This window comes from Gracilinanus agilis, chromosome 5, assembly GCF_016433145.1.
Source record: "Gracilinanus agilis isolate LMUSP501 chromosome 5, AgileGrace, whole genome shotgun sequence".
Classification (NCBI taxonomy): Eukaryota; Metazoa; Chordata; class Mammalia; order Didelphimorphia; family Didelphidae; genus Gracilinanus; species Gracilinanus agilis.
The window spans coordinates 129,646,356-129,672,084 of record NC_058134.1 but is presented as its reverse complement, the minus strand read 5'-3'; the positions used below and the strand labels follow the sequence as shown (position 1 = coordinate 129,672,084).

At 35.9% G+C, this 25,729-nt stretch overlaps 1 protein-coding gene across 1 annotated transcript in view; it reads right to left on the bottom strand.

Annotated features, from left to right (window-relative positions):
• The window catches only part of IQUB (IQ motif and ubiquitin domain containing), a 72,327-nt gene extending 67,034 nt beyond the window's left edge, over positions 1–5,293 (bottom strand). Inside the window, exon 1 of the mRNA XM_044678293.1 lies at positions 4,924–5,293. Coding sequence (XP_044534228.1) covers positions 4,924–5,293 — 370 coding nt within the window. The remainder of the gene's footprint in view (positions 1–4,923) is intronic.
• Positions 5,294–25,729: the final 20,436 nt, after the last annotated feature.

Genomic DNA, 25,729 nt, shown 5'->3' with positions numbered 1-25,729 from the left:
AGATGTGCAACCACAGTCAGAAACTTTGACAGTTAGGTGATAGAAATCTTATTTCTCTTTTCCTTTCTCTTTACTAATAAATACTTATAAATTTAGTATAAAATCTCTAAGACTTTTATTTATTACAGCAGGAAAAGTTTGTGAAACCAGGGTTGGCACAGGCATATGCAGTGAAAATACCCTGAGTGGAGGCAGCTGCAACAGGCAGAATCCCAGCAGTAACAAAGGCAGCTTTGGGAGCTCAACCCAGAAACAATAAGGAGGTTGGACAACTGGTCAGAAAGAGATTTCAGGGGCTGGGCACTTTGCTGGCACTAATGGACAATTATTGACCAGAAGCAATTCTGTGATGCCAGAGGGAAGAAGAGCACTTGTGGTCAGGCCCAAGAAATCAGGGTCTCTGATTGCAGTTCAAAGACAGAACAAATCACTAGTGCTAACAGCTGCAGGAGAGCAGGGGACCTGGTCAGAATTCCAGGCAAGAGCAATATCAGGGTGCAGCCAGGAGAGTAGCAACCATACCACTCCCTGCATCACACCACCTTGGAAGCACCAAAAGCTTGCAGAGTTCCAGAATTAGCTTTGGAAAAAAACAGCACCAAAAAAACCTGAACCTTGGAACACTGCTTCCCCAGTTCCAGGTGATCAGAGCCCAACTTTAACATAAAGTTCAAAGTCAAGATATAGGTCGGGAAAATGAGTAAAAACCAAAAAAAGAACTTAACTAAAGCCCAACAAGAAGAGTTTTTTAAAAAAATGAATAATTTTAAGGAAAAATTGGGGAAGAGAATGAAAATGATGCAAGAAAATTATGAAAACAAAGTTAACAACTTGGTTAAGAGAGGCACAAAAAAGGACCAAGAAAAGAATCCCTTTAAAAAACAGAATTGGTCTAATGGTAAAAGAGGCACAAAAATTTTCTAAAGAAAAGAATCTCTAAAAAAGCAGAACTGGCCAAGTAAAAATGGGAAGGAGGGGAAGGAGGGTCAAGGCAGAGCATAGCAAGCAGATATAAAAACTCACTGAAGAAAATAATTTCTTAAAAATCAGAATTGGGCAAATGGAAAATAAAGATTCTATGAGGTATCAAAAACAAAGTAAAAGTTGAGTGTAGGAATTTATCTTACCCAATAGGGAAATAAAAGGGAAGGGGGAAAGAGATAGAAAGTAGGGGAATAATTAAAGGGAATGTAGATTAAAGAAGACTGAGGTCAGAAACAAAACAGAAATCCAAGGAATGAGAGGATAACTGTGAATATGAAATGGAAGCAGATAGCAGAATGGATTGGAAATGAGAATCCAACAATGTCTTTACAGGATTCATCCTTGAAACAGAAACACATACACATACAGAGTTAAATAAAAAGCTAAATCAGAATCTATTATAATTCAGTGAAAGTCAAAAAGACAGGGTTATCAATATTGATTTCAGAAAAAAGCAAAAGCAAGAAGAAACCTAATTAAAATAAATAACCCTGGGAACTATATTTTCCTAAAAAGTACCATAGACAATGAAGCAATATTAAAAAAAAAAGTTATAGCAAATTTCTCTGATGAGGGCTTCCTTTTTCAACTATATTGGAAATTGAGTCAAATTTATAAAAATAAGAGGTATTCCCCAAAATGGAAAAGAGTCAAAGGATATAAAGAGATAGTTTTCAGAAGAAATCAAAGCTGTCTAGCCATATAAAAAATACTCTCTATCACTACTGATTAGAAATATGCAAATTAGAATGACACTGATCCAAATTACAAATATTGGAGCAGATGATGTAAAATAAGTACGCTAATAAACTGTTGATGAAGTAGTAAACTAGTTCAAATATGCTGGACAACAATTTGTAACTATGCCCAACAGTTTATATAAATGGGCATATCCTTTGATCCAACAAGACCATTATCAGGTCTGTCCCCTAAAGAGATTAATGAAAAAAGAAAAGGTCCTTATATGCACAAAAAGATTTATAACAGTTCTCTGTGTGTTAAAAATAATTAGAAACTAAAGGGTTGCTCATCAATTGGGAAATAGCTGAACAAGTTGGAGTATATAATTGTGATGGAAATATAATTGTTCAGTAAGAAATGATGATCAGGAAGCCTTCAGAAAAATCTGGGAAGACTGACATGAACTGATGTAAAATAGATAGGAGAACTAGGAAATCACTGTGCACAGTAACAGTAATGTAATGATGATCAGCTGTGAAAAACTTGGCTACTTTGATCAAAACAACAATCCAAGACAATTCCTAAAGATACATGATTAAAAAATGCTGTTCACATCCAGAGAGAGAACTGATGAACTTGTAAGTTGTTATATTGAAACTCTGGGAGCAGAAAGGTTCGCCCTTGATTGACGGGTGAGGACCATTGGATCTTAGAATGTTCCCAGGGGCCGTGAGGTCAGGGGAGACAGCGGTTGTCCCAGGGCGGTATAAAATACCCTGGGAGCCCTGACTTGGGTTCCTTTCCTTCCCTTGGACTTGAGATCTGTGGATCCTGGTCTTTGGGGATTGGTGACTTGCTGAGTTCAACCTTGCAAGAACCTCCTGTCTTGTACCTGAACAACAGTGTCAACCTGTACCCAGACCATCACTCTTCTGATTCTACTGCCCATAGATATTTAGGAAATCAAATCATCTGTAGTTATCTAAGTTTCCCAGGGCCCAGGAGGGATCCAGGAAGTGGGCAGGAGAAGAAGAAGTGGGTGGAAAGGGGTGGATATCCTGAAGGCTGTTTAGCCATAACATCTAGCAGAAAGAAGAAGAAGCTGAAAGACATCAAGCAGCAGCTTGCTTACTCTGGTTTGGCTTTGGCCTAGCTGAGCCAGAGGAGCTAACTATCCAGGATCAATTACCTGCCTACAGCTCTGAGGGTTTATTATCACCAAAGTAGTTAGGGTTTCCCAATCCTCTGTCCATCCCCAATACCCCATCTTTGCTAATTATAGATAAAGCCTTCAAGTACCTTCCTAGAGTGGTTATTTCATAGCTTCTCTGGGAAGGGAGATACACAGTCAGATAAACTGTTACCAAGGCTAATAGAGCCCAATATCTATTATCAATCAACCCAGGTGGGACCTGAAGGGATACCATCCATTGACCTGAAGGATCATGCCTGGGCAACTGTTATAGGAGAGAGGTGTCACATCATCTAGCTAGGTGGCAAGCCTCAGTTGATCTTGCCCTAGCCACCTATCTGGACTCCACTGCTGTCACACAATTACAAGTGGTAGTATCCAGTTTAGTTTACCCTCCCTCGCCTCTCTATCCATCCTTCTTTTTTATAACAAAGTGCAAAATGAATTATATCTTGCTTTCTTTCATTTTTCTTGCTTATTTTGTGATATGACTAATATGTAAATATGTTTTACATGATTTCACAAGTATAACTGATATAATTTGCTTGCCTTCTCAACTGGTGGGAAAGGGATGGGAAGAAAGGAAAAAATTTGGAAGTCAATTTAAAAAGAAAAAAATGTTTAAAGAAAATAAGGGAGCAGCTGGGTAGCTCAGTGGATTGAGAATCAGGCCTAGAGACGGGAGGTCCTAGGTTCAAATCTGTCCTCAGACACTTCCCAGCTGTGTAACCCTGGGCAAGTCACTTGACCCCCCCATTGCCTACCCTTACCACTCTTCTGCCTTGGAGTCAATACACAGTATTGACTCCAAGACAGAAGGTAAGGGTTTAAATAATAATAATAATAATAATAATACTTTTTAAGACATTGAGAGCAGGTGTCCATAGAGGATTGTAGTTTTGTCATAGGTCTGAGCTAAAAGGAACTTCAGAGGCCAAAGAATACAACCCACTTAGTTTATAGATATAATTTGCTTCCTTTAAAAAACTTTTTATTTATTTTCTTTCCCTCAAACTGCCACTGTCATAAAAGAAGCAAAAAAAAATTAATAAATCATTCATGTCAAGCAAAGCAAATTCCCATCAACTCCAAAACTGTCTCATCCTGCATCTTGAGACCATCATCTCTTTGGCAGAAAATGTTAGTATGCTTCATTTCATCTTCAGCCCTCAGTAACTCTCACTGCATTGATGAGAGTTCTTAAGAGACTTAGATTTATAATGATGGTACATCTTCTATGAGTAAACACATCTTCAATCAGTCAACTAACATTTAGTAAGCATTTACAATTTGCCAGAAACTGTGAGAAATGTTATGGACACAAATAAAAACAAAAAATTGTTTCTACTCAATTCCAGAGGTCTCATGATGAGAAATACTATCCACCTCCAGAGAACGGACTGATGAACATCTGAGTTAACTGAGTTTAACATTTTTTTTAACATTTTAACATTTAACTGAGTTAAAGTATAGTTTTCTAACTTTATTTTTCTTGCTTTTTGTGATGTGGCTAACATGGAAATGAAGTCAATCTATCTATCATCTTTAAATCTTGGTATTAAAAAAAGATTGGATATTTTCTAGTGGGGGTGTTATGAATGAAAACATAAAATTTTTCATTAACCCAAGTATGACTAGAAAATAAGTTATCTAAGTAAATCTTAATAATGAATTTTAGCATTCTAACGCATTTATAAATAATTTTCTCTGGGGAGCTTAAAGAACTTTTCAGACATTATCTAATTAATTCTTTTGACAGATATACTTGTGAGGTCAGTAATATGATAATCTTTTATGAGATAATAAAATTGGTGCATAGTAATTGAATTATTTTTGCTATTACGCTATGAAATGGGTGAGTTGCTTTGCTTCCAATCCTTTACAAAAATTAAGAAATTCTATGTTAATTCAAGTAAAGCTTTTCCATAATACAAAACAATATAACAGTGCTAGAAGAGACTAAAAACCACCTAGCTCAAGCCCTTCATTTTACAAATGAGGAAAAAGAAACCTAAAGAAAGGAAATGACTATGAAAACAGGTGAAACAGTGTAAAGGAAACAATACCTATGGCTGTATTATCAGCCACTGTCGTCTTCAAAGCCTCCTTTATGGCCTTTATTTGAGTTAGATAAGATGCAGGGAAATCAACACTCGACTGCCCTTCATCTGACTTCTCTTCCTCTGAGCTCACCCTTCTCTTCAGTTGGGTGTCCTCCTTCAAGGGGCTCTCTCCCCTTTTCGATCTTTGCTTTGAATGAGATCTCTCAAAGGTTTTTTTCCTTGGTTCTTTCCGTACTTTACTTCTTCTATGTGTACCACTGGAACCCTCTTGTGCCTCCTCTTCTCTGGGCTTTCTTCCCGTCTCCACATCTTCCACTGTTTCAGTAGTATCAGCCTTTCCTGTATCGGTTATCTCCTCTCCTTGATCTGTCATTTTCCTGCATTAAAAAGATTAAATAAATTATTACGTAATTATAAGAGTTTTTAGTCACAATAACATTATAATCATCCACACTTTTTTCTTAATATTAACTTCCCGTCATCAAGGAATTTTCACAATATGGTCACTATCACTCAAAGAATTGTTCAGTAATAAACGGAATAAATGTAAAAGTAATGAGCAAGAATATAAAAGCTTTCACACCAACCACAATTGCAGTAATCATCTTATCCCTCCACTTCTATTGGTCCTTAAAGAATTTAGTGCACAAACTGCTAGGACACAAGGATGATAGCACTGTATTGATAATGATATTAAGAAAGGAAATAGCAAAGTTACTTGAAGAGAATGCTCAATTGAAAGGGGGAAAAGGGATCACAGCAGGGAACAAAATAGAAATAGCAATACAAACAGCTGAGGCACATAGAGATGCAGCAAAGAAAATAGAGGAAGGGGCAACAGCACCAGCAGTACCAATATTACCAATCATTGATCATATGATTTTGAAGCCAGATTCTGGGTTTCTCCATTTAAAAAGGCATAAGCCATTCACTGCTGCAGATCTAGACACCCTAAAACAACGAATGCCTGCCTTTTTAAAAAATCCCTTCAAGGCCATAAAAGAATTTAAGAGAGCATTAAGACTTTTTGATCCCACATTTTCAGACACTGAAATTCTTCTTTCTGAATTATTTATACCAGCAGAGAGAGCACAATTTATTGAGGAGACCCGTAAGAACACAAACTTAACATCTTGGCCACAATATTATGAAGATCTAGAATTAAACGCTCATCAAAACCTAGTATACCTAAGAAGATCTTGTAGAAGCTATGAAATCCTTTGCTAAGCATCCTGATTCCTGGGGGAAATTCAAAATGTTAATGCAAGAGATAAATGAGCACCCCTCAACATATTTTGATAGGCTTGTGGAAGCTGGGGAAATGATTTTAGACTTCCAGGACTTAAATGAACCCAATTAGCAGCACATAAGGAGGCAGTTTATTAAGGGCAGTTTCCAACCAATTAGGACATACTTTTATTTGCATTGTCCAGGATGGGAATCATTAACTTTGGAAGACCTATGTAAAACTGCTGCATATGTTCACTCAGGAAATCAGGAAGCCAAAGAATACAAAGAATCCATTAGAGAAAAAGATGATATCATAAAAGATTTAAAGGAGCAATTAAAAGAGGCTAAATCTACCATCAAACAAAAAGAAATAGAGGAAATCAAAAACCTGGCAGCCCTAAACACATATAAAGCCAGACCTCAGTACCAACAACCCAGACAAATTAGCAATAACTTTAATAATAACATAAGATGTTTTCTTTGTGGGAAAATAGGGCATGTAGTGGAATTTTGTCACCTCAAAGCCCAACTTAACAGCAACAATTATAATAATACATAAACAAATTCTAGATACAACACTCAAGAGAGAAAACAAATGTTGTGATCATAATTGTGCATCATCCAGTCAGCATGCATCCAACCTGCAGACTATGCAAAAATACATAGCACAGGGCGGAAAACTGCATTATTCCCAAGTACTAATGGGAAAACATGATACTTTATGAAGCCAAGAAATAGCCTGGGAACATAAGGGAAAGCCCAAGGGGTGTGGCAATGTGAAAAGATATAAAAACCATGATATAAGAGACTTGGGCATTGGAAATACACTATAGGGATGGAAAAGCAAAGATTAAATCTAGGGATCAGATAGAAGAAAACCAAATGATCAGGGATGTAATAGAAATCAAAAACAGAATTTAAGGGATAAAAGATAATGATTCAAAGAGAAAGGAGAAAAATACACATGCATTTACACCAGACTTTAAACCAAACAAAATTACTATAGCACTAATAAAGGATAGGGAAATTGCAACATGCAAAGTACTATTAACAACAGATTTAAACTTAAAATCCTCAATACTTAATGACGAGTACGTTCCAGATATACAAGATCACAACATAAAGATAGAACATAAACAAAAAGATCAACTAATGACAAATCCAAATGCAACAGTTGAAGAGACAAGCTTAAATGGATGTTCTGAGTAGTTTCACACACAGAAAGGCAATGATATGAAAGAAACTGCAAAGCAACTTACAATAAAGACCATGGGGGAGGAAAGAGCATTATCCTTAAGCACTGACACAAGCAAACCTCCAAGAGAGTTGGCACATGAAAAGCTTAACAGAGAAAAGAATTGCATTGACATACTAGGATATTCAAACTTAAACCCAACAGTAAAAGACTTTAAGCCAAAAAAACTCTGAGAAAAACTTTGATTCAAAAATTTCCAAAATTACAAATTGTGTGACTTCAGGAATGCCTCCACCTGGAGAGAACTCTAAATGCTTAAGAGATAACCAAATGGAGGAATCACTCACACAGAACAATGAATCAATCCATAAAATAATACAGCCAATCCAAGGTAACAATCAAAATAAGAACATGTTAATTCTATACAAACAACAAGGTAAAGGAAGCAAATGCATTGCAGATCAAAATGCATTGCAAACTGAGGGTCCAAAGCCAAAACAAACAGTAGTCACTTTACAACAGGAAGGGGGCATGGGATATACAAAGATAGAGGCTCCAATAATACAAGTAAATCAAGAGACAGAAAATAATGAACCACACATGACTAGCATGCTACTACAAAATGACTTAGCAGATATGGGCATGGATGCAATTTTAGCATTAGATGTAATTAATATCAAGCCATCACAACCATATCCTGTTTACACAGACTCTGATGACATGAGTTCTGATGATGAAGAGGAAATGAAAAGAATATATCAAGAAGCAAATGTACCACTGATCATGGTACCAGACATAGGTATTGAAGAAAGATATGAGTGGCTATATTTCATACATGCACTGGATGACTAATCCATCAAAAGTACGGAAACTCATCTAATATGGACAGAAGCTTTGCCAATACTGTTATAGTATCTGAGAAGCAAGCCTAGCAGGGACTTACATCTTTCCCCATTTGAAATGCTATATGGCCGACCTGTTTGGCAAGGGAGAGCTCACAAAACCTCAAATGTCTCAATGCTGGGTGCAGATTGTGAACTGCATAAATATATCCAGCCCCTGCAACAAAGACTCACAGAACTCCATGAACTCAGTTTGATTCAACAGAGAGTTCCCCTTGATTATGACTTGCATAATGCAAAACCAGGAGACATAGTGTACATAAGAAACTTCACAAGAAAATCAGTAACAGATCTCAAATGGTTAGGACCCTACCAAATTCTGCTTACTACCCCTACAAGCATAAAAGTAGAAGGAAAAGATTCATGGTTCCACATGACCCACATGAAACCTGAAAAGAAACATACAAATGCAGAACACCCAGAAACAGTTCAAGATAGACAAATTACAGGAAGTGCTGAGGACTAAGAATCAAAATTCAAAATCAAAATCAAAACTAAAATGCAAAACACAAAATCATTGCAAAACATCTGAAAGGATATATATCATACACACACAAACAATTGATTGACATCACTGACAAAGCATCACAATCCACATTGCTCTTGCATCCAGACCAGAGAGCCCATCCAACAACATGTACAACAACAGACAACATGTGATGGAGAAACAGAGAAGGGGAAAAGAATCAAGATAAGAAAAGGAAATTGGGAAAATCACCAAGAAGAAAGATTCAAGAAAAGAGTACTTGAAAAGGCATTGTGAAAAAACTTTTGAACTTTGAACTTTGCAAAAAAAAAATGGACAACTGCACAAAAAAGAAGACAAAAGGAAATGGTTTGTGTAAGACTATGGTGGGGCGATAGCACAAAAATACAAATTAACCACACACTTTAGGGAAAATGTACATAGCATCAAGATACAAGAGAAATCTACAGATAACTTGAAGAAAACTGATAACTGAAAATAAGGGTGAGTATTTTGCATGTACAGTACATTAAGAGAAAACAAAGCACAACACAAAACTGATATCTAGTTGATACCTCATGTAAATAAGCAAGTATCTGAAGATTGTGAAAATACGAAATATATATATGTATATATATGTGTATATATATATGTGTGTGTGTGTGTGTGTGTGTGTGTGTGTGTGTGTGTGTGTGTCTATAATGTAAAGAGTTTCAAGTTCCATAAGATTTTAACCACATAAGAAAATCAAGCAATTTTCTTGTCTGGTTAACATCGATGTGCAGAACTAATGCTTGTACAAATGTATAATAGTGTAAATAATGTAAACTTTATATATACCTGTAACATAGGTTAGAAAAGTAGAGTAGAATTGTAAATAATAGTCCCTAACCATGAAGATATGTAGCATACTAACAATTTAGCAGATAATTTGGATATTAGACATAGTAAATGCAGAAAGGACTAGGGAAGTTCAAAATTTTTTAGCAAGCTAGTGCAGGGAAAGCATAAGAATAAAATATATAATTGTTCTTGGAGAGATAACTAAAAACACTAACATACTAAAATAGATTCCCAATATAAAAACTAACATTGCATTTAAAACATAGGTAGTTTAAACAATTTGATAACATCTAGGAATAATAAGATAGTTGTATTGCATTACTTGATAGACATATATTAAAAGTAGAAACAAGTTAAAATTCTGTTAAAATCATAGATGGGTTAAATAATAACTTGGAAGAGTTTAAGGATAAGAAAATTGTTACACTGTAAATTGAGACATTGTGTTCAATGGAAAACTTTTCGTGTTACAAAATTGTTTTGTACCCTGTAATTGTTATATAAATTGCAACCCTCATCCCCCTACCAACTTCTCCAAAACCCGTATTAGTATAGGAATAGATAGGTAATTAGTATAGTGATAAGATAAGGATTTATTATTTTGGAGGGAGGGGGAACATAAGATAGGAATAGGAAATAGTGATGCATGGATTAAGTGGGACTTTTGGAAAAAGTCCCACCACACAAAACTGGGATACTGTAAGGATGGGATTTGTGCAAGGAGGATAGGACCAAAGGAGCCAGAGAAGGCAGTTGCTGACAGTTGAGACCAGACAAGATTCTGAGATTTTGCTCTGAGAAAAAAGGAGAGAGGAGAGATCTTCAGACAGAGGACTGGGAAGAGGGAGGAGGAGGGCAACCCAGCTTGGATCCAGTCCTTAGGGCTTCCTGAGGATCTTTCTTTTGGAAATTGAAACCCTGACTCCCCAATCAAAACCATTCCATTGCATCTCACGCATCAAGACTTTAGCCATTGAGTCAATTAAGTTTGGACTCCATTTTGGGAACAATCTCTTAGTCCCTTCACCCATTCCCAAACTTGCTGAAAGACCCTTTTCAGTCAAACCTTACAATTATAGAAAAGGATAGAAACAGAGAACTAGAAATATAAATAGAAGGGGAGAGGAGAAGCTTGGCAGACCCCAGAGAAATAGAGAAGAGGGCACACCAAAATCCCTCTGCCCTCACCCCTTTCCCAATCCCTGATTTGCAAAAAATAAAAAGCCATTCAAGAGTCAGATAGCATTCCAGAGTGCCTGAGAGACAACAAGGGAGAGGGGAACCACAGCTTGGTCTGGCTGCCTCCATCTTGAAGCCAAACCACCTGCTTTGAAACTGACTGACATCAGGGGAGGTTTGAGTGAACCCTGACCTTAAGGTATTCAGGATCAGATTGGGGTACTGAATACCTCCTCTAATATGGAAGCCTCACCCCCAATTCCCGTGGGGCAGCACAACTATCCAGGTCACCCAGTTTTGGGGTGACACTCCCTTAAAGACTCCCAGTGTATATTCGGCCCCAGGGGAGTGCTGGAAGAGAGACTCACCACATAAGATTTTCTCTATCTCCCTTCTATCAATTTGTTACTGGATTTTTTTATTGTTACACTCTTGAGGGAAGATCGTAAAGGGTTGATTAAAAAGAAAGAAAGTATAAGAAGTAGTGCCTGGGAATTTGTGTTGGGTAAAGAAAGGAGAAGGCACAGGAATGAAATCAGACCACTTTAATTATAAATTATTTGTTTTGAACAGATTCCTTGTCTTTCTGTGAAAGAGAAGAAAAATTTAAGAGGACATGCTAGAAGGAAAAAACAATTAGCAATCAGAACAAACAATAAATAACATTCATTACTATGAATGTCAACAGTATTTGTTTACCTATCAAATGGAGAAGTGTAGGAGAAGGGATTTAAAAAAAAAAAAACAACAAAATGTTCCATAGAATCTATTATGTCTCAGGACAATTGAAAAAAGCAGGGCAAGCTAAGGAGAAAGAATCACTGATTGGAGAACCCTTACCTCCTGCCTTATTTCTACTAATCCCTCGAGACTCTAGCAAGAAAAGCAATATTGCTATTTACACAATTTGGATGATTTTGGAATCACCTATTATACTATGAAGTATTGGACCTAAGAAAGGATGGTGTTGATGATGTTATTGAAATACTGAGGTTAATTTGATTCCTCAGTGAAATAAGTCTGAGAGCTTCCCTTCCCTGGGACCAGTGCACTTTTCAATCTCCAAGACAAGTTAGGTAAAAACTAGAACAGGGATTTATTTTGAAAACAAGGTATTATGAAGGGAGGATTAAGGAATAGGGGTTCCCTAACTCTAAGGGGTTCCCACTAGCCTCCCACCTTCTAAAACCCCCTCATAATGGTGCTATCTTTATCTTGACACTCCCTGAGCCCTAACCTGTCTGTCTAGATCCCAAACCTGACTAGCTAAACCTGACACTATTTAATTTTCCCAGATTGAGTTGTAGGATGTAATAGGTCTTCAGATATATTTAGGAATGAACACAGGATGGTTGGATCTACCCTAGCTAGGCCAGGCTGGAGTTGGGCTCAGGCCTCATCAGCACTGAAGTTTTGCTCAGGCTAGCCAGTCACAGGTCTTCTTAGTAGACAGGAACACTTTCTGCATATAGGAACAGTTTGATTTTTCTTCCAGATGGGTTTCTTTCCACAGGAACAACACAGGTAAGTTTATTCAGCTTCAGGGACAGGAAGTCAAAAACCTCCTCAGTTCAAGAGAGAGAAAGTCAAAAAGCTCCCCTGGACAGTTGGTGTTCCCTTCTTATCCCTTCTCTGTGTTCCAGAATCCAGAATTATTTGGTTCCTAGCACATGGCCACTCTCCTCTTGCAAAACTCCTTCTCTTATGAATTGCAACCCATTTCTCCTCTTTCCTTCTAACAACTACTTCAAAGGAGGAGAAAGACCACTAAGCCTTACCATTTACTCTGTTCCTAAGCCCACTGGGTCCCTAAATATTGTCATCTGACCTGCTAGTACACCCTAAGCATTGTCATTTATCCAAGGCTGAAGTTTTAGAACTTCTGGACTTTTTCTTCTAACCTACAGCCAAACTCTTTTATATTGCTGTCTTCTCCAATTAGAGTTTAAGCTCCCTGAGAGCAAAAACTGTATAATTTTACTTCTATTTGTGTCTCCAGCACTTAACCAGAGTGCTTGGTACATAGTAGGTACTTAAAAAATTATTTTTCATTCAAGATCAATAATCATGATTTCATTACATAAAACAGTAAAATTTGATGTGATTAAAAGATATCATGGGGAAAACTACATTATTCTTAAAGGTACAAAAGATAATAATATAGTATCCATGTTTTATATATCTACACAAAATGTTAAAGTACCTCAGTTCTTCAAGAAAAAGATATTTGAATACAAGAAGAAATATTAAAGTAAAACTACAATTATCATTAGATAAGGAAAGGATAAGGTGCTACTAAAGAGCATACCCACTGGGGAAAGGAATTATATCTACAGTAAGGAAATGATAATCTTATAATGGGTTTAGTCTAGGGGAAAATCATACATTATGGACTCACTTTCTTGGACAGTCCCCATCCCTTGACAAATGAGGGGCAACTAAGACCACCTTCTCAAAGAAAGTTTATTTTTTTATTTTTTTTTTGTTTTTATTTTTTTATTTTTGTTATTATTTTTATTATTTTGCCTAATCAAAATCACATTATATAGCAGGTGGGATGTATGAGTCCCCAAGGGCAACTCAGATCCAGAGTGGTAGGGGGGAACACAGAACCATAGATATGATAAAATGGCCCCAAGAATAAAGATTCATCATAGTAAGGATAAACTGGACCTTGTAACTTAGGAGAAAGAGTAACTTCCATCATACAACACTACCTCCATTCATCAATGATTTCTTTGTTAATTGTATTACTAAGAGAGAGTATAAAAAAGAGAGGAAAAGAGAAGACACCAAGAAAAGAACAGAGAAATATGAGAGAAAACTGAACACAAGGTGTTTTAGAAGCTTTTTCTTCAGAGAGAACAAAAAAGGAACAATCAGGAAATAAAATTAGGAATATAATACAAGTAAAAAAAATAATGAAGAGAAGACAAAAAATAAAGAAAAGTAGATGGGCATCTACTTCGTTTCCAGTTTTTTGCATCTACAAAATGTGGTACTATACATATTTTTTAATATATAAGGACTTTCATTTTATCACTGATTTCATTGAGGCACTATAGGAGTGGGATCCCTGAGACAAGGGAAATGGATATTTTAGTTACTTTCTTGGCATACTTCCAAATTGCTTTCTAGCACCAGTGGACCAATTCAAAGTTCCACTAACAATGTATAAGTATTTCTTTATAAAATCCCTCCAAAATTGACCGTTTTCCACCTGCTGCCATCTTTACTAGCTTTCTGGGTAAGAAAAATCTTGAACAAGGGAATAGCAAAAAAAATACATAGACATAGATATGGATATAGTGATAGATGATACAGTTATATAGATTAGATATAGCTACTACTTGAAAAGTTGGAGGGAAGAAGAAAGATTTTTAGCCATATGCTTTAACAGTATGGACAGGGAAAGAGATGGCTCAAAAGAGGTGGTGAAATAGATATAGAGTAATAGAATAAAAAAATAGATATAGAGTAATTTAAAAAGTAAATAGATATAGAGTAATTAATAGATATAAAGTAAATTAAAGATATAGAGTAATAATAAAGTAGAGTAATATAGAGCAAAAGTAACAGAATAATTTATAAACAAAAAATTTGGAATAGGGCAGTTAATAAGTCAATAATCATTTACTAAACACTTAATATGTAAAAAGTATTGTGGTTACCACTGCAGGGAGGTAAATAGAAACTGAGGAAAAGCAGTGGCAAATGACCAGCATTAAATTAGTAAAAGCAAAATTGATCACAGGGACAAAGTACTGACAAAAGATGAAAAAGATAAAAATTAATACAAAAGAAATGAAGACACAAGGCTAACTATAAATTATGCTTTCTACTAGAATTACAACTCAAAAATAGACATAAAAATGAATATGAGAGACTAAAACAAATTTGGCTATGGAGAAGGTAATTCCTATTTGGTTTTATGTGTGTTTGTATATGTGTGTGTGTGTGTATATATGTGTGTATATATATATATATGCATATATATATATATATAAAGAGATAGAAAAAGAAATTCTGTTTAAAATAACTCTAGACAATACAAAATATTTGGGAGTCTATTTGCCAAGACAAACACAAGAATTATATGAACGCAACTATAAAACACTTTTCACACATATAAAAGTCAGATCTAAACAAGTGGAAAAATACTAATTGCTGATGAATAAGCCATGCTAATATAATAAAAACAACAATTCTGCCTAAATTAATTTACTTAATCAATGCCACACCAATCACCAATCAGATTACCAAATAATTATTTTATAGAACTAGAAGAAATAATAAAATTCATCTGGAAGAACAAAATATCAAGAATACCCAGGGAATTAATGAAAAAAAAGTGAGGAAAGGTAGCCTGCCATTACCAGATCAGTAATCATCAAAATAATCTGGTACTAAAAAACAGAATGGTGGATCAATGCACTAGATTATATACAAAAATAATACTTCAGGGGCAGTTGGGTAGCTCAGTGGAGTGAGAGTCAGGCCTAGAGACGGGAGGTCCTAGGTTCAAACCTGGCCTCAGCCACTTCCCAGCTGTGTGACCCTGGGNTTGAATTTTGGCAAATGTATGTGAGAAATTGTTATTAAATGTAAAATATCTTTTAAAACTAAATTTACACACACATACAAAGAAAATTTCAAATAAAGGTGTAAAGAAACAATATATATATATACACACACATATGTGTGTATATATATATATATACCTGAACAAAGAAGTTAGAGCTGAAAATTTTGAGTAGCTTCTTAATATTTAGTTTATTTCTCAGCAACATTTGGGATCTTTACAAAAAGAAGGCATGTGCTAAGGCAAAAATTAATTATATATATGTATATATATATTTTTTAAGCAGAAATATTAAACCCATTTTTACAGACCATAATGGAATAAAAATAGTAATCAGGAAACAAAAATCAAGAGATATAGGCCTAAATATAGACTTGATCATGAGTAGATTAAATAATAAACTAAAAACAATTTATACTTATATGTGAAAGACAGTAATAATGAAGAAACAACATACCAAATGTCTGGAATGTAGCTAATGTATTCTTCAGAAAGAAAAAAAATTGACTCTGAAAAGACATTAGCAAAATGGAAAAATAAGGAATTAAATGAGTATGTAAATTTTAAAATATTAAAATATCAAATACCTGAATTAACAGGGCATGAAATAGAAATGTCAAATAACCCAATCTCAGAAAACAAAATGAACCAGAAATAAACATCCAAAAGGGGGGAAATACATGGTCCAGGTAGATTCAGAGAAGAATTCTACTAAACATTTAAATAACAGTTTTTTTCTTCAGAAAATAATTCTCAAAAACTGAAAAAAAAATTTTCCAAATTGATTTAATGAGACAAATATAGTTCAAATACCTAAACTAGGGAAGTTAAAGCAAAGAAATAGAACAATAAAATATCACTATTACAAAAATTAAAATAAATCCTAGCAAAAATCCTATAGCAATTGAACAAATCAATTATTAATTATTACAAAACTGAATTTATAAATGAATACAAGTATGCAAACAACAAAACCTTTCCCAATAAATAAAAGTAAAGTCAGGATGCCCCTTCTTCCTACCACTACTTGACATAATTCTAGAAACACTAATGATGGGAATAAGAAAAATAATAAAGATATAAACATTGTAAAAGAAGAGATAAAATTATCTGTATTGGCTGATGACCATGATGGGTTATTTAGAAATCCTAGATAATTAAAAAAGAAACTAGTTGAAACAATTAAAAATTCCAGCTAATGTGTGGGATTCACAAAAATCAACATTTCTGTGCACCTCAAATGAATCTGTGATTCCATAATTCAGGAGTTCTCTTTAATAATGAGTTTACAACCATCTCTACATGTCCATCATATGCCACTCTCATCCGTGTTTTCCTTGCCACAAAATGTCCAACTAACATGAGGGAGGCTTTCTTCCCTCTCTGCCAAAACTATCTGAACCAGTTGTACATTCTGGTTGTCCTCCTGTCACTCTTCTCCCTTGCTCCCAAAGCTGCACATGTTCTCTTTTTGTTATATAATTCTTTGATAAATCACAGCCTGTTCCCATATACTATGCATCTCTCCCTTGCCCTATCTGATATGCCTGGGATATTCTATGGTGCACCATCATGTAGCAATACCAGTGAAATGTCGATATTGAAAAAATGAGCCTTTGCTTTTCTGGGAATGTTGGGATCAGTCAAAGAATTCCATAATTTCCAAAAAATCAGTGGAGTCAATTACCCTTTTCAACTCATTCCAGCTCACTGTTCATCTGCACAGTTTCTTTCAGTTATACAAACTGTTGAACAGACTCTACTGTGGCGTCATCTAAATGGGATTTTGAAATCTAGGAAAGAGCATATTTCATCTCCTCCATCTTTCCTGAATGGAAAGATTAAATCAAATTTCTCTGATGCACCAGATATATAGCAAGGACAGCTAAATCCACAAGATCCAAAAGAGAGAACTGTGGCTGAATAAAATTTTATGAATTAACATATCAGTTAAACTATTCCTTAAAGTGTTTAGTCAGTGCTCTACCTTCACTCCTATTGTTTTCATTCTATTCAGGGGAGAGGGCTAAAAAGGAGAAAAAAATAGTTTGGGGTTTTTTTTTGTCATTTATTAGAAATACTATATTTTAAAAAGAAAAAAATAAAATTGATGCTATTGATCACCTTCTGAAAGAAACATAAAATTGTAAAAACCCAAGAATACCATAGTCAAAATCCAGAGTTTCTTTTTTTTATTTTATTTTTTAGAAAAAAAATTTCCATGGTTACATGATTCATGTTCTTACTCTCCCCACTCCCACCCCACCCCCATAGCCAGCACGCATTTCCACTGGCTTCTTCATGTGTCATTGATCAAGACCTATTTCCATATTATGGATAATTGCACTGGGGTAGTTGTTTTGAGTCTACATCCCAAATCATGCCCGCATCTACCCATGTGTTCAAGCAGTTGCTTTTCTTCTGTGTTTCCTCTCCTGCATTTCTTCCTCTGAATGTGGATAGTGTTCTTTTCCATAAATCCCTCAGAGTTGTCCTGGGTCATTGAATTACATTCGATTTTACCACAGTGTATCAGTCTCTGTATACAATGTTCTCCTGGTTCTGCTCCTTTCACTCTGCATCAAGTCCTGGAGGTCATTCCAGTTCACATGGAATTCCTCCAGTTTATTATTCCATAGGTGGACCTATGTCTTCTCTTGCTGGAAATCCACCTCCACTCAGGATCCCAAGGAAATCGGGATGCAGGGTGTCCTTTGCTCTGAGATCTCCCAGGGCTAACAACAGTTTTTGTCAACCCTTAATGGAGTAGTCTCCCTCTCAGGGCACACACACTTCCTCCTCCTTCATTCTATCCTAGAATGCTCCAGGCTTCCTGCTAGGTCAACCTTAATACTTAATTAACTAACTAATCTTCCTCACAACACCTAGGGAATGTGATTATTTAGGATGGCATACTGTTTCCCCTCTCCTGTAGAGAACTAGAGACAATCTCCCTCTAACACCCCTCCACCAAATACACACATCAACCTTCTCACCCCAAGCAGAAAAGGAACAGGGGAGGGGTTTTGTCTCTGAAAGGGCAAACTAAAAAGGAGATTCCACCCTCAACTCATGCTTCCTTGCTATTGTTAATCTATGGACAAAGATTTTGTGGCTTCCTGATTTTTCCATTTATGTAAAAAAGGAATAGATTCATAAGTATCCTATGCCATAAAAATGGCAAGCAAGTGAGGAAAAAATTGTAATGAAACACCTGCCTGAATGACTCACAGTAGGGAACAGGAATGACTCTTTCCACATAGCTCCAGTGTCTCTTCTTCAGTGACCACAGCAACAACCCTCAACAATTCTGGTGCACTGAGCCCCTGGGGGCAAGGAGAGGGGTACCCAACACTAGGGTATAGAAGCCTAACACAGCAACCCAGACCACATTTTTCCATAGTTTCTTGTTTTTCCTGCTCAAAATCTTTCAAAATAAAAATAATCTACTTGGCTACTCAAAGACATTTCTGGACTCTGACATCTCTATGGCAACATTCAAAACACTGGTGTTGTATAAGTATTTTAGAATATTCATAAATTTCATTTATTAATGCTATCATTGACCTTTTTTCTTTCCCCAAACTCCACTCAGATATAAAATGCCAGGAGAGGCAACATGAATCTTGCTGCATAAAACTGAAGGAAGTTAAACTAATGTCCTTTGAAATACTTATCAGCCCTCTCTGAGATTTTAAGATTTCAAAATTCCATGATAAATAACATGTTTTTTTTTAAATCATTAAGCTTATACAAATGTGATTTACTTAATCAAAGTCTTCCAACAAAAAAAGATGACTCAAAGCTGCTGAAGCACAGCAGAACCTGGCAGAGCCTATGCCCTACTAGCATAGATTTTGAGCACACAGGATCACCATCATGCCATGGTGAGGACTTGAACAAGTGTGTGTAGAAATTGGCCTTATGATCCTTCAAATATCTTGTATATTCCAATATTTCAATAAGAGCTAATTAATCAATTCAGGAGCCATTTTGATAAAAACCACTCATAAGTCAGAGATGATTTAGAGCCATAAATAGTAGAGAATCCCAATCTGAAAAAAAAATCATAAGTATTCACCTAAAATTCATAGGTGGGGCAGCTGGGTAGTCCAGTGGATTGAGAGTCAGGCCTAGAAACAGGAGGTCCTAGGTTCAAATCCAACCTCAGACACTTCCCAGCTGTGTGACCCTGGGCAAGTCACTTGACCCCCATTGTCTACCCTTACCACTCTTCCACCTAGGAGCCAATACACAGAAGTTAAGGGTTTAAAATAAATAGATAGATAAGATAGATAGATAGATAGATAGATAGATAGATAGATAGATAGATAGATAGATAGATAGATAGATAGAAAGAATAAAATTCATAGGTATTTTAATGCCAAAAATTTGTCCAATTTGTAATAAAACAACTAAGCCTGAGCTCCAAGCCAAAAACTATTTATTAAGGGGATCTGGCCCCCTCCAAAAGACAAAACACCAGACCTTCCTCATGTTCTGGGAAGTCTATTTTCTCCAGATTACAGCATTTATAACTTTTAATGTCCAGCCCAGTCTTTATGGGTCTGACTGGTCTAGGCAACAGCACATTATTCATTGGTGGAATCCAAACTCTTGGTATGTCCCTTGATTGCTACCAAACAATGAGGAGGACATATAGCAACCAACCCATCTACAACCCATCCTCATGGCAACCAGCCCATCTATAACCCATACTCATGGCAACCAGTCCATCCATACCCTATCCTCATAGCAACCAGCCCATCTATAACCCATCCTCATGGCAACCAACCCATCTATAACCCATCCTCATGGCAACCAACCCATCTATAACTCATCCTCATGGCAACCAGCCCATCTTTACCTCATTCTCAAGACATCCATTTTTAGCAATGGGTCTTGGGCACCTCACAAAGCACTCTGAGCTGATATGGTTGGTTATTAGGTTAGCCTCTTATCCAGGCCTACCTGGGATGAGTCATGAAGAGGAAGTGATACAGTATGGAGGAGCCCTTAATATATCTTTGGTCTTTTCATTGAAACTTGTGACATCTAGGTAGAGGTCTTCTTCAAGCTATGCTGACAAGTTAAAATTTAACATGAGAGTAAAGATTCTTATTACAGGAAAGAACATACTCAACTATAACCTATATGTAGTTACTTATGATTATTGTCTAATAATATGTAATGTGATAATGAAATTAAATCTGCCCTGCCCATCCTTAATCGAATCACCAAAGGTGAGAACATCCCCACTTAATTCACAAGTTGGGAGGTCTGTGACCCACGTGTGCTACAGTGAGTGACAAATCAAAATTTACTGACTGCCTCCTGAGTAGTCCTAAGCAAAGTGTCTCTTGTGATTGGACACATAAACTAAGAGGAAGTCACAGGAAGTGATGCAAAAGAAGCCCCTTTTAAAGAGAGTTCAGGGAGTTCAGCCTTCTTTTTGTTTGTGGCTTGGACTTGAAGGAGCTCTTGCTGGGACCCTGAGATCTTGGTAAGTGAAAAAGGCTGACTGACTACCTTAACTTCCCTGGAGGTACTAGCCTCCAGGAGGCTCCCTTTATTGGGAGAAGCCCTAGTGGCTAAACCCCTCGTTAATTGACTTTTAGGTTCTCTGGTTGGGCCTTGGCAGCCCTGCCGAAATAAAACCCAGACTTGAATACAAATCTAGTTCATTAAGTTAGATCTCTTACTCTATCCTCTTCTCATCTCTCTACTTCCACTCTCTCCTATATTTTGTAAATAAATTACAAATATCATTTTAGGAATTAGTATTTATTCAGTTCCTTGGTGACTACACCTTTAAATATTAATATATCCAATCAAAAAACCTCTTTCCCTCTTACAGTAACTAATTACCACCCCTATGAAATCACATTAAACTAGATATTACTGATTAGAAGTAATCATAGGGATAAAATTAATGATTTAAGATAGACAAGAGTCTACTAAAAGAGAGTAGGGGTTGAATTATTTCTCATAATATATATATGCAGAGAGATATGCATATGTAATATTTTTAATATATGTATGTGAGGATATATAATGTATATATGTAAACATGTTTTAGCCATAGAAGTAACTATTCTCGACATTTTTAGTAATAAAGTCCGACTATAAGAGTCTATATAAAATCATAATGTGAAATATTGTCCACATTAGATATTTACTTCCAAATGATTGTAATTCAAAATTATTTTGTTCATTTTTTGTCTATTAAAATTTTATTCACAAATCAGTGAAGAAAAATCTTTTGTCAAATCTGTCCCAATTTTTGGCTTGAGAAAATATGGTCATCATAATTATGGTATAAATTTGGCAAAATCTTTTGCATTATTTTATCTCCCAAACAGAAGAAATTTCCTAATGACTTTCAATTCCTTGTACACAAATAGTATTTAATAAGTTACACAAATGAATTAAATGTCAACAAAATAAATGCTATCAAGCTATTAGTTGTGATTCTAACATTCTAGCATTTTTTTTCTGTCCATAGTCATCTAAGGGATATCAAAGCTAGACAATTAAGTTAGTCTAGTCTTTAACTCAGCATAAAGCTAAGGGTCTAAGGTAAACAAATTCACGGTATTTTTAAAGAAGTACAATTAAAATTTTTCACTCAAAAGTGCTAAGTAAAATTCAAGCATTTTTCTTACTGTCTGGGGACAGGATATGTAAGAAGGTAGAGTAAAAACAGTCAGCTTAATGATAATACTACTATGGGAAATATCTTTTATTATTCTTTCTAGGAAAGTGTCTAAGGAAAGAATATCCAGAGACAGTTAGGTGGTTCAGTGGATAGAGAGCCAGGCATAGAGACTAGAGGTACTAGGTTCAAATCTGAACTCAGATACTTCCTTATCAGTAGGACTCTGGCTGAGTCATTTAATCCCCCCTTGCCTATCCCTTGCCATTTGTCTGCCTGGGAACCAATACACAGTATTAATTCTAGGGTGGAAACTAAGGGTTAAAAACAACAACTATGTGGGAATAGGTTACAGATCATCTTTAATCCCATTTTCCTTAGGTGGTATCCTAAAAATGCTTTCAGTAAACCTGCAAGAGTAAAGTCATGAACCCCACTTCCAAAAAGGTGTAATTAGGGTAGTACCCGGTATATAGTAAGCACTATATAAATGCTAGCTATTATTATTATCATCATATTATTATTTTACCCATCTGTACATAAGAACATTAAACACAGAAAATAATAGGATAACAACTTGCCCCAGGCCAGTTTTTATCTGAACTCCACCCAACAAGATGAGAACAAGCTATTAATAAAAATGACATATTTACATAGCTTTTTTTTAAGTTTGCAAAACATTTTCTTCACAGCAGCACTATGAGATAGGCAGTAGATGTATTATGTTCATTTTAGAAAAAAAAATGAAAACACTCAGGTTAAATTATATCCAAAATGACATGACTAGGAAGATTCAGAGGTGGAATTCCTTAGTGGAAATCTCTTTTAGCTCATACCATGCAAATCCTTGATATAGAATCTTGAAAGATATCTTAAATCATAAAAATTCCCATTGTAGCAGGAGTTCATATTCCAGATATGCAGAGTATATACAATACTGTTGAAAGAAATCATAAACATGTTTGCTTTGATTCCCTATATGTAAAATAGGGATAAAAATAGTACCTATCTCCCAAGAGGTGTTGTGAGGGTTAAATGAGATAATATGATAGTAGTAATAGTAATAAACATAACAAAAATAATATGCTCTGCAAATCTTATAGCACTATATAAATGCCATACATTTTTATTATGATATTTAATAGTGAAAATCTTGACAGTTCCTCATTGCCATGCAAGTAGCAACATCTTTAAATTTTAACTCTGAGACAAGTTGCGTTTTATGCTTTTATTACTTTCTTCTTAATATTCCAGAAAGATAACTTCGAACGCAAGGGAGTAGTGGAGGAGGATTAATTTATAAGACTTTGCATTGTTTAGGGAAAGCAAAATGGGTTACCAAATAAACTTTAAGCATTTGGGTAAAAAATTCTTGGCTCCTTTTACTTTTGGCATCCCTAGTACAAAGAACCAACACTGTCAAGTTGCAGGGCTGATGCAGATCTGCACTAGAGGAGAAAGTGTGTTCATAGGGAATTTCCCCAAATGAAATCAGGAGTCCTGTTCTAACAAAACAAACAAACAACAACAACAAAAACACTACAGCCCAGACACAAACATGAAGATCAGTAAAGAAAGGTCTGATCTTAAAAAAAAAGATGATGCTTCCCAGGTACAGCATAAACATAGCTACCGGACTAGGATAACAGAGCTGAGCAACCCATCTTAGCTGCCCAAATAATAAAATATTTTAAGTTAGAAACGGAGAGCAAACTACAGTTTCCAGGGAGCAATGCGGCGCACGGAGACAAGGGGAAGTTAAGGAACTACAGAACATAGCCAGAGACCGCAATTCCCATGAGGCAGTGCAAACAAACACAAGTTCCAGTTCTCCAAGCTACACCCAACATTAACTGCAATTAGAGCTCTAGTTCTCGACTCTGCCATTTGGGTTGATGGGAAATGGCTTCCTGGCGGAAAGCGATCAACCACAACTTTACGTCTTACCTGACTTAAAAAATAGTGATATTTTTCGTAGAGAGTTGTTCTTCGCTCCGGCGGAATCCGCGTAAGCGTCCAAGCCACCTACTGTTTCGGGTATCCTAGCAACCAGTCGGCGCCCCGATAGGTTGAACCATTCCTCGTGAGAATGAGAACGAGACAAGCCTACTAAAGGAGGAACTGAAAGGAAAGTGGGTGGGGGCGGGACCGGGGAGGTGGAAAAAATTGAGATTGACAGATTAGAAGAGAGGCGTTTAGAGAAACATTAAAGGGGCACAAGGCATGACCTTCTGAGAAACTGAAAATAAATTGGTTTATAGGCCTTTGTACAATTCACAAAAAACATAATGACATTTAACAATTGACATAAAACAAAGTTAACCCCAGTTTAATCTGTGTGTCCAGATATAAATGTTCCTTCCTTTCACTGGGGCACTTTTATGCTTTTAAAATTAAACAAAAACTAGATGCAAAGTGAAGTGAGCAAACCAAGAGACCATACGTTGTACACAATAACAGCAATACTGTCAAAGACTTAGTTACTCTGGTCAAGACAAGGATCCAAGACAATTCCAAAGGACCTACAATAAAAAATGTTGTCTACCTCCAGGGATATCTGATGAAGCCTGGGTGTACATTGAAGAATACTTTTTTTGTTTTGCTTTATTTTCCTTGCTTTTATTTATTTTTGCAGTATGCGTAATATGGAAATTGTTTTGGATGATTTCATATTAATAATTGATTGCTTGCCTTTTCAGTAGGTAGGTGAGGGACTGGAAGGCTGGAATGCCAAAAATTGTTTTTAAATGAATGTTAAAAATAAATAGATACAGGGGGCAGCTGGGTAGCTCAGTGGAGTGAGAGTCAGGCCTAGAGACAGGAGGTCCTAGGTTCAAACCTGGCCTCAGCCACTTCCCAGCTGTGTGACCCTGGGCAGGTCACTTGACCCCCATTGCCCACCCTTACCAATCTTCCACCTATGAGACAATACACCGAAGTACAAAGGTTTAAAAAAAAATCTAAAAAAAAAAAAAACATAAAAATAAATAAATAGATACATGAATAAGCTAGCATTTGTACATAGCAAGAATTTAGAGATGGGAAAAGAAAAACATTCTAAATATAGGAACCAGCATAAAGAAAAGATGGGAACATGTTCAGTATGAACTAGGGGGAAAAAATTGGATTTAGGTATGAATCAATCAACAAGTATTCATTAACCACTTAATATGTGCTTAATAAAGCCCCCCCCCCAGCACAAAAAAAGTGTATTTTTTTCTAATGACAATAGATTTGGCTATCTTCTAAACTTCAAGATGGCATACTATTTTTTTAGTAGAATAATCATAAGAACAGTTCACATTCAGCTCCTAATTCCCTGCCTTTTCACAGGCTCTCTCCTATGCCTACAAAGCTCTTCGTCCTCACTTTTATTTCCTGGCTTCCCTGGCTTCCTTCAAGCTTCAGTTCAAACCCTCCTCCTTTCCTAGCCATTTATATTGCATATTTCTTGTATGTACATAGGTTCTCTCTTCCATTAAAAGGACTTCTTGAAAGCAGGGGCCAACTATGTTTTTGCCTTTCATTGTATTCCCAGCGTTTAGCACAGTGCCTTTTATATAATAGGAGCTGAAGACATGCTTGATGATGATGGTGATGACATTTTAGAAGCTATCATATTCAAGCACGTCTCTTTAAGACCAGTAGAGCTAACTCTTCTAAATTGGCTTTGTTTTCTATGACTTTAAATTAAAAATAGAAAAAAAAAGTTATTTTTAACCTTAGAAAAAAGTGAGAGAACAATTATCATAGAAAT